The sequence below is a fragment of the Simochromis diagramma genome, unplaced genomic scaffold (genome assembly GCF_900408965.1).
Source record: "Simochromis diagramma unplaced genomic scaffold, fSimDia1.1 OVJJ01000768.1, whole genome shotgun sequence".
Lineage (NCBI taxonomy): Eukaryota > Metazoa > Chordata > Actinopteri > Cichliformes > Cichlidae > Simochromis > Simochromis diagramma.
In genome coordinates this window covers 31,465-40,936 of record NW_024387035.1, presented here as the reverse complement: position 1 = coordinate 40,936, position 9,472 = coordinate 31,465, and the positions used below count along the sequence as shown (strand labels likewise).

Sequence of the window (9,472 nt, the reverse complement as noted above, 5' to 3'; positions counted from 1 at the left end):
TGAGAAAACTGACCATCAAACTGCAACACAGCAGTCAAAAACACACCACACTGATTTGTTCTGATGCTATAAGCTGAGAAACATCTGTAGAAAGACAGCAGTGAGTGACGGCACCACAGCATCTGAACCTGATGGAGTCGGCAGCACACACACTCAGGAGATTCTCACCTTCACCTCCCACTCTCTGTTTGACTCCGGCTGCTCTCAGTTCAGGATCCAGAGCTTCATCCTGGGTCCACTGACAGGGTCAGGATGAGATAAGGTTTTTTTTTTTTTAGTCCTCAGCCTGCTGTGATTGGCTGCTCACAGAGGTGAGAGGTCAGCGTGTGCTGTCTGTTGGATCTGCTTAACTTTATTAACAGCAAAGTAAACACACGCCCAGACCGCAGAGCCTAAACAGCTCTCTGTCATTACAGGGTTTGAAAGAAGAAACCGATCACATGACTGTGGACACAGATTTATTGAGAAAAGAATGAGGAAGTAAAATCCAGCAAACAGCTGACAGTGTCTGAGTCTGGGTTCATCTCTATGTGCGTGTGTGTTTGTTAACACTGGAAGGTCCCACACACACAAACACCCACAGAGCTCCGCCCCCTCCAGCCTGACAGCCAAACAAAGCAATAAAAGACTCAGTTTCCCAGCACACACCTGGTTGTCCTCCAGCTCAGGTCCATCAGGAAGCAGCTCACCTGGTTGGCTCCTGCTGTCAGACAGGTGTAAAGACTCTAAGAATACTCTGCACACACACACATGATGAAATCTCTAAACACATTGAGACTCCAGCAGATCCACCACAGTCCACATGCAGCCTGACTCAAAGAGCCTGGATCAAACACAGAGCTTCCAGCTGCTGCAGCTTTACTTCCAGCTGACAGACAGAAGCAGAATCCACAATCAGGATCAGCTACTGGGAACCAGCATCAGTCCTGGGGCACAGAGAGAGGAAACTTTGTTAGACCAGGTCTGACTGCTTTGAACCAGGAGCTGTACAAACCTGTACTGCTTTAACCAACGCTGGTGTGCGCCAGCAGGAGCAGGTGCTGGGTTTATCTGCTGTGTTTGTAGCATCAGATTCAAATCATATATGGTTTGGGGGGGGGGGCTGAGGGGCCCCAGCTCTCATCTTGTGTCATTAATTTGTAGATAAATAGGTGTGGTCCTGTTTCTGTCTCTTAGTCCTGTCTGCTCTCTTTCACAGTTATCACAGTTTATAAAAATGTCAGTGCACTTTTATAAACTATGAATGTGCCCACTGCTAATATGTAGAAGCAGTTGTATTAAAAACATAAACTGTTGCAATTAAAAGCCCAGAATGACTCATCCACATCACAATCCTGACACTGAGCCTGATGTAAACTGGTGTTTCCTTTCATTCATACAGGAGCTCACCATGCAGGCACACGTGTGGTTACACACAGAGATCCAGCCCTCAATGTTTCGGGCAGTTTCATCTTCTGGTTTAAATAAAGCCACCCTGCAGCCCGAGTGTGTCTTTATAAACCATCTGCTCCTCATCCTTTGTACCTGCACTCAGAGCTGTGGACTCACCTGGGCTCCAGCTCATCTGGTAAAGTCTTCTCAAGCAAATCAGCTGCTTTTATCGCTTTAGCAGAAGCGACCTTTTTGGGGTAGAAGTCGTAGACTTTGTAGAGCAGCATGGCAGGATGATGACCACCAGGGGGCGTCATGGCATGAACACCAATCAGCGGCATCACTGGAACATAATAATGACAATTTAAACATCACAGTTTCCTGCATCCCTCCCTCGCTGTGTGGCTCCCTCACACAGCTTTTCAATGTTTCACTCATAATCTGGAATTATAATTTATCTTATTTAAGCTTCATTTACACAGGTAGTCCCACTGATACATGATGTCTCGTTTATAAAGAGACCTGCTTCAGACAAACATATTAAAATGACTACAAAAAAAAATCTTATAACTAAAATGGTCTAATGTTTCCACTGATGAGTCATTTATGCGTCTTTTAAAGTCTGTAAGTAAAGTTAACTAAGAGACCTGCAAGTCGTGCATTACGCTCTATGCAGTTCTGTATGAACTGAAGCATCCTGCATAAGGCCCATGAGGACCAGTCAACCAGAGAGTATAAAGTACAGTGGTGTGCTGGATCTGTGCTGTGTGATAAACAGACTCCAACAGATGGAGAGAATGAGCAGAGACAATAATCATATCACTGAAATCCAGGAGAGCTGGATGGTGTGGTAGCAACAAGAAGAAGCCCAACTACACTACAAGACCTGAACACAGACCTTTACATTAACCCGCACACCACCGCCTTTTCTCGGACAGCAGAGTGATGAACGTTAAATCCACCAACTGCCACGTCTTTAATCACTATAAAATTAGATAACTGACTTTCAGATACGACAGTTATGTCAGCACTACTTGAACAGGCCCAGACTCTAAGTATATCCATCTTAGGCAGCGAGCTATGAGCGTTTATATGAAGGATGTGGAAACCAGGCAGTTGGTATATCACACACAGCCAGGGCCTAGCCTTAACACCAGAGAAAAAGAACAAAACATGATTATTAAGCACTTTTAAATCTTCTGGTAAACAAATAACGACAGTAACAAGTATAGCTGACAGCACGGGTCTCAACAGCAATCACAATACAGTAAGAAATGCACCAAATCCAGAGACGCCTGGCACCCTCAACCCACACTGTTGGCTGTACCCAAAGCTGCTGCTGGCTGCTGTCAGCTGTTGCTCCCCGTCTGGTGCTAAATGACGTAATGACTTCTCTAATATTTTCCCATGTGGCAAAGCTAACCAGCAGGCTCTGCTTTACTGCAACACAAAGATGAAACCGTCACAGTGTGCAGGTGTTCATTCAGGAGCTGATTAATCAGTGAGGACCTGAGCTGTCATGTGATGATCTGATGATGTCACAGAAACAGTGAGTCACCTGACTTAGGCAGAACATTTGTGAAGCAGAGCTCAGAGTCGGGTTTGAAGAACATCTCCTTCTGAGGTCTCCACAAGCTCAGAGCTGCAGCATCTTTGTTCCAATCCTCTGGCTGCTTCTCACTGAACTTGTGAGCCAAAGGTGTATATCCATCTGTAACAGTGAGAGCAAGGGTCAAAGGTCAAAGAGTGACGACTCAGGCTGAACTGATACACGCCACAGATCTAATGTTTCATGCTGCTCAGACTTTGGCTTTGGTAAAGTAATACTGGCAGGCTCCACAGCTACTCCTCACCTTCCTGGTATATGCACCTATGGTACAAATGTGAAGATCCTAAGTGATCAGGGAAACGCTTGGATTCAAACTGGGCCGAGGTTTTTACTATAAACTCGTATTTTGCCTCCTTCTCGAGTTACCACTGCTAGCCTGGTGGGGAGACGCCATACTTCTTTCATGACCGAGAGGTAGAAACTGTCATTAGAGAAAGAAACTCAACGATCTAACCGATCCAAGCAATCCAACCATCCCTTAGCTCAAGTTATCCTGACTCTGAACAAGCCCTTTAGAAGGGCCATCAGCTTCTGGAAGTCATGGATCCTCTTTCCTTTTCTGCAGGCAATATTTTCCACAGGTTTGTGAGATTTCAAACATTGTAAACTTGGAAATTCTTTGCTGACGTGTTTGTGGTGTGACACAGCGGAGAGAACCACAGATTTATCTGTGGTTATATTGAGTTATTAATCAGTGTCTGCTGGCAGAATAAGACATAAATGTAAGTATCTTTAATATTTAACTGACCTTTAGCCTGATTCATGTGGAAATTTCTCACATATCAGATTTAAAAACAAAGGTCCTCTTACAGGGCCCTGTGGGGCCCCACTATTACTACAATCTCAAAGGACATCAGACAGAGAGGAGAGATTCTGAACTCTGACCCTTAATAATTCTAATTTCCATGCTCTGGTTCTGATTTAAATCATCCTGCTGATGAACATCAAACTCATATGTTGTGGTACGAACTGGCTTCAGTTTGGTGTGAGTGCTGCTCTGACCTCTGCTGCACATCCTTGTGTAGATGACTCCAGCCAGGAAAAAGAGCAGACCCAGGATCAGCCCAAAGGCTCCAACGATCATCAATTTCTTGGATTCAGACATGGACGGGACTGAGGACACACAGGTGAGAGTCACACAGGTGGACAGACACACAGGTGTGTACAGGTGTGTAGATACAGACAGGTATTTACCCCAGTCAGTAACCAGAGGTCTCTCCAGGCTGGCGTGCTCCACCTTACAGGAGATCTTCTCTCCAGACCTACAACACAAACCAACATCACTGACTCTCACGCTGAACTACAATTCGTGACTTTTCGTTTTCCAGCCTAATTCTATTTCCTGCTGTAGCACTCCGAAGTAACAAAAGGAAGGTTTAGTTGGCATGGCTGCACAATTATTTTGAACCTGGAGACTCAATGCTTTTTATGGAATCATAAGATTTGTTCATTTCATCATTTTACATCTTGTAGAAATGTGTTCCAAGCACTCGACTATCTCCGTCATCCAGGTGTAAAGGCTTAGTCTTTAGCACTGGTCCTTTAGAACAGGAGGTTCATGATGTTTTAGCTCAAGTCCATCACCGGCTCAGTTTGAGGAATTCTCTGAAATTTATTACATGACACATCAACATGTAGGGAAATGTTCATATTCACTAAGTGAAAACAAAGAAATTGTCATCACATGTTTATTGCTTTGTTAAAAACAATCTTGGGGACTTCCTATTTTTTGCTCTGCTGAATTCAGACAGTTCCTGCTGAAACACTTGGCTCAGAAGAAATGGGAACTTTGGGTGAATTTAGTTGTAGCAGGAATGAGGAAGGAAAAGAGGGAAGAGGTTTCACAGGCTGAGCTGTGAACATCTGCATCTGTGGATCATTTTCATGTTATTCAAACGAAAGTCAGTGAGCTGGAGACACAGACCAGACTGAGCTAAATAAGTCACCCAAGGATCAGACCAGAGCTGTTTTATTAAAAAAATGAACATGGAAGGTGATCTGTGCTGATGCTGGAACTATCCTGGAGAAAGTGGACATGAGACTGGACTGAAGAAGCTCCACAGCATCAGGGAAAAAATAAGCAGGTGACAGAAAACATTAAAAACTTACAAGAATAAATTAGAATCAGCAAGTCCTGTTAGCAGGCCCAAACTAGACTCACCTGGGTGTGTACTCCAAGTAGGAGTGGGTCTGGTAGAACCAATCAGCATCTGGAAGCTCATCAGTTGCTGTGGTGTTAGAGGTTACTTCCTGTCCGTTTCTCAACCAGCTCACTTTGATATATTTGGGGTAGAAGTCGTAGACGCTGCAAGCCAATATGGCAGGATGATGATCAACAGGGGGCTTCGTCCAGTGAAGTCTGACGAATGGTTTCGCTGGAACATGAAAATGACTTTGGTAAATTTTGCAACAAACTAAAGCAGGACGCCACAAACCACCGACACTCCGGTGTGACGTCAAATAGGCCAAAGCTTTAATGTTGAGCAGAGATCATGTAGCTTTAACTGAACGTGTCACATTAAACCTTCAGCAGTGTTACTGTAAACTGTGCAGAAGGTCCAGGCAGGAGTTGTGTTGATGATGCATCAGTGTGATGATGTTTATACGATGATCCGATGATGCCACAGAAACACTGACTCACCTGATTTTGTCAGAACACTTCGGTACCAGAGGTCAATGTTTGGTGTGCAGTACGTCTCCTTCTGAGCTCTCATTGAGGCGAGCTGTGCAGGATCCTTGTTAAAGTATTCTGCCTCCTTCACACCGTACTCGGTGTATCCAACAAACTTCCCCACACTGCTGTCAAACCTGACATACTCTATCCTGTTGTAATAGTAAGATCTGATGTACGCTATGTCCCGCAGCTCAGTGGAGTTAAACAGGCAGCGGGATGAAGTGTAATACTCGTATCCATCTGAAACACAAAGAGCAGAGAGTCACTCAGGCTGAGCTGGTCCTCCCACACACACATCTCTACTGTCAGGAGTTACACACAGCTACTGTTGGAGCACCACAACAGCAACAAGAATAGAATATAAACACATGATATGGTATAATATTGCAGTGGTTTGCACATTTGTACAGGCTGTGTCTGGTTTGAGACCAGGAGGACACACAGCTCTCTGTCAGGAAGAACATCCAGTGTAAAAGGTTGCAAATCAGTGCATCAAAATATTACACATATCACTTCATACATTTCATAATGGACGCCATCCACTAAAAACAAAATAGAAATTATAAGTGATATATTGAAAAACTGTGCAAAACAAATATTATAACATAACAAATGATAAAGTTTATGTCCAGTAAACTGTCTGAACACTGAGGCGAACAGTTACTTTCAGTGACTGATTAATCTGATGATTGGTGTATTCATTATTAACCTCCTAAGACCCGAACTCTTCCACAACATGCATTTTTGATTTCTCTTTGATATTTGGGCTGATTGGGGCCCGATGACTGTAAAAACAAAGAATTACCAGATTTTGTTTTTACTTTATTTTTGTTTTTATGAAAAATCAGAGCCAACTATGAGGATATTCATTTAAAATTTTGATAGAACAGGTCCCAGGAGGTTAATGTGAAGAAGTGAAAAAGGTAAACAAAGTAGCCAAATGATGTTTGTGTTTGATCTCATTTGACTCTGTCAGCTGATGAAAACAAGTGATCTAAACAATCACTGAAGAAATGGAACCAGCTCTGAGAGGAAGAGGAGGATCATCACAGGTTAAAGACAAAAAGCTAATCCCAGCTCATATGTCACGTTCATTTAATCAATAAAACATCTCTGATGCATTTAGACTCTTTGAACATACATGTGAGTGTATTGATTGAATGTTGATGAGTGTATGTATAATACCTGCTCTGCGGAGGATGATGAAGAAGAGGCTGAAGCAGAGAAAATATGAATCCATGTTGAGTTCTCCTGACAAACTCTGACAGTCTGACTGAACACAGTGCTAAAAACCAGAGGGCATGTCACATGATCTGCAGCATCATGTGTTGCCAGGAAGAAATCTGTGACAGGAAACCAAGAAATGAGCTTTAATTTATTCAGCTGGAAATGCTCTAACTCGAACAGACTTCCTCTGAAATACCAAAAAAGACCAAAATCTGATCATTTATTTAACTTTTTAATAATGGAATAACTGACTTCCTTCAAAAGGAGTTTCCGAGGGAACAAGGCGCGATGGCCGCAGTTAGAGGACAAAATTGAACAGTGGGTTATTGAACAGAGAACAGCAGGTAGAAGTGTCTCTACAGTCTCTATTCGACTCAAGGCAACAGCGGTAGCACGTGACATGCAGATCAACGACTTTCGAGGGGGACATTCTTGGTGCTTCCGTTTTATGAAAAGGCATAATCTCTCAATCCGCACAAGAACTACTGTCTCACAGCAACTGCCAAACGATTACAAAGAAAAGTTGGCCATTTTCCGCACGTACTGCCAGAATAAGATCACTGAAAAGAAGATCCGGCCTGAACACATCACTAACATGGACGAGGTCCCCCTCACCTTTGACATCCCCGTGAACCGTACTGTCGAGAAAACAGGGACCAGTACGGTATCTATACGCACCGCAGGGAACGAGAAGTCATCCTTCACTGTAGTTCTGGGCTGCCAAGCTAATGGCCAGAAACTACCACCCATGGTCATTTTCAAGAGGAAGACTTTGCCAAAAGAAAAGTTTCCGGCCGGCGTCATCGTCAAGGCTAACTCAAAAGGCTGGATGGACGAAGAGAAAATGAGCGAGTGGCTGAGGGAAGTTTATGTCAAGAGACCGGATGGCTTTTTCCACAACTCTCCGTCTCTTTTGATCTACGACTCCATGCGCGCCCATCTCACCGAGGCTGTCAAAACCCAAGTGAAGCAAACTAATTCGGAGCTTGCCGTCATTCCGGGTGGATTAACCAAAGAACTCCAACCACTAGATATTGGTATCAACAGGTCGTTCAAAGTTAAATTACGAGCTGCGTGGGAGCATTGGATGACAGAAGGCGAACACACATTCACCAAGACAGGGAGGCAACGCCGAGCGAGTTACGCCACTATCTGCCAATGGATCGTGGCTGCTTGGGCTAAGGTATCAGTCTCAAGTGTCGTCCGAGCTTTCACGAAGGCTGGAATAATCACTGAACAGCTAAGTAACAGCAACGAGACTGATTCGGATAATGATGAGAGGGATCCGGGCATGCTTGATGCCGAAATTGCCCAGCTGTTTAACTCAGACACTGAAGGTGAAGAGTTTGATGGATTTGTGGAAGTTGAATGAACTGGAAATGTAAGTGTATTGTTCAATATTTGATGTTTAACAGCTTAACAATGTTAATAGTTACTGTGAATGAGTTGGTTAAATTTTAACTCATCCGATTGTTTTATTCTGCTGAATGCACTTTAAACGCCTTTTAATCCGGTGTGAGAGGGATCCGGGCATGCTTGATGCCGAAATTGCCCAGCTGTTTACCGTAACTCGGACACGGAAGGTGAAGAGTTTGAGGGAATTGTGGAAGTTGAATGTACCGTACTGGAAAAAGTGTGTATTTTTCAATATTTAATGTGTTACAGCTTAACAGCGTTAAGAGTTACTGTGAATGAGCTTAATAAAGGTCGAGTTATTTTTTGTTTGTCTTAATGCGCCTTATAACATGATGCGCCTTATGTATGAAAACAGAGCCAGTCTTCAACAGTGCGCCTTATAATCTGGTGAGCCTTATAGTGCGGTAAATACGGTAATTTATACTTTTTGAGTTTGCCAAAGTAAGAATTTACCAGTTGTAATGTGAAAATTGAATGTGAAGATAACTAAATTATTACTATTACAACAATTACTTACCAGGACATTCTCCGTCATAGATGCAGTGCTGAGCAGGCCAGGGCCCTGTTTCAGGAAGCCGGTTTAGTGCAAACTCTGAGTAAGTATACCCTGAGTTAACGAAAACTCTGGGTTTTCGGTTTCACAAAGCGAGTTCAGATGAAGCCTCAGTGAGTCACCATGACGACACACGCCGTGAAGCTAACCTGCCCCCTAGCAGGTTTACTACAACTAACCCTGACTGTCTCCGCCTCTTTGTCGGAAACCTGACTGTAGGAAGTGTCAGACATGGCGTGCTCCTTCCTTGAAGAGCCAGTAGATCGTGAAGCCCGAATTCTCTGCAGAGCTCTCCGCCGGGAGAGAGTGATCAGAGCGCGTTTGGACATTTTATCATTTCCTGATGATCTTCTGTGTGAACGTTACCGTTTCTCAGCACAATCTATAAGTTATTTGGATAACATCCTCAGGCCATATATTACGCATGTGACACATCGCGGACATCCTCTCAGTTCATTACATATTATTTGTATCGCACTTCGGTTTTTTGCAAACGGGAGCTTTCTGTATAATATTGGTGACGCTGAGCACGTTTCCAAGGCTACCGTCTGTCGGGCAGTCAGGAATGTTACAGTTGCACTGAAACGTCTCCTGTACTAGTTTGTGGTGTTCCCCGGTCATA

General features: G+C 43.7%; 1 protein-coding gene across 1 annotated transcript; it reads right to left on the bottom strand.

Moving 5' to 3' along the window:
• Nucleotides 1–441: 441 nt before the first annotated feature.
• LOC120740781 (H-2 class II histocompatibility antigen, E-S beta chain-like) lies at nt 442–7,036 on the bottom strand. The gene is made up of 8 exons (XM_040043260.1): nt 6,840–7,036; nt 5,622–5,894; nt 5,142–5,355; nt 4,175–4,242; nt 3,983–4,093; nt 2,930–3,082; nt 1,549–1,714; nt 442–926 (listed from the first exon to the last, which is right to left on the bottom strand). The coding sequence occupies exons 1-8, from the start codon at nt 6,892–6,894 to the stop codon at nt 905–907; spliced, it is 1,062 nt and encodes a 353-aa protein (XP_039899194.1). The 5' UTR covers nt 6,895–7,036; the 3' UTR covers nt 442–904.
• Between the last annotated feature and the right edge of the window lie 2,436 nt (nt 7,037–9,472).

What these genes read in the sequence shown, in the direction of transcription:
- LOC120740781 (XM_040043260.1), bottom strand. Translation starts at nt 6,894, where the DNA reads ATGGATTCATATTTTCTCTGCTTCAGCCTCTTCTTCATCATCCTCCGC. An exon ending in AAGTGTTCTGACAAAATCAG is followed by an intron (nt 5,356 to 5,621) that starts GTGAGTCAGTGT and finishes TTCATGTTCCAG; the next exon opens with CGAAACCATTCGTCAGACTT. An exon ending in TACTTGGAGTACACACCCAG is followed by an intron (nt 4,243 to 5,141) that starts GTGAGTCTAGTT and finishes TTTGTGTTGTAG; the next exon opens with GTCTGGAGAGAAGATCTCCT.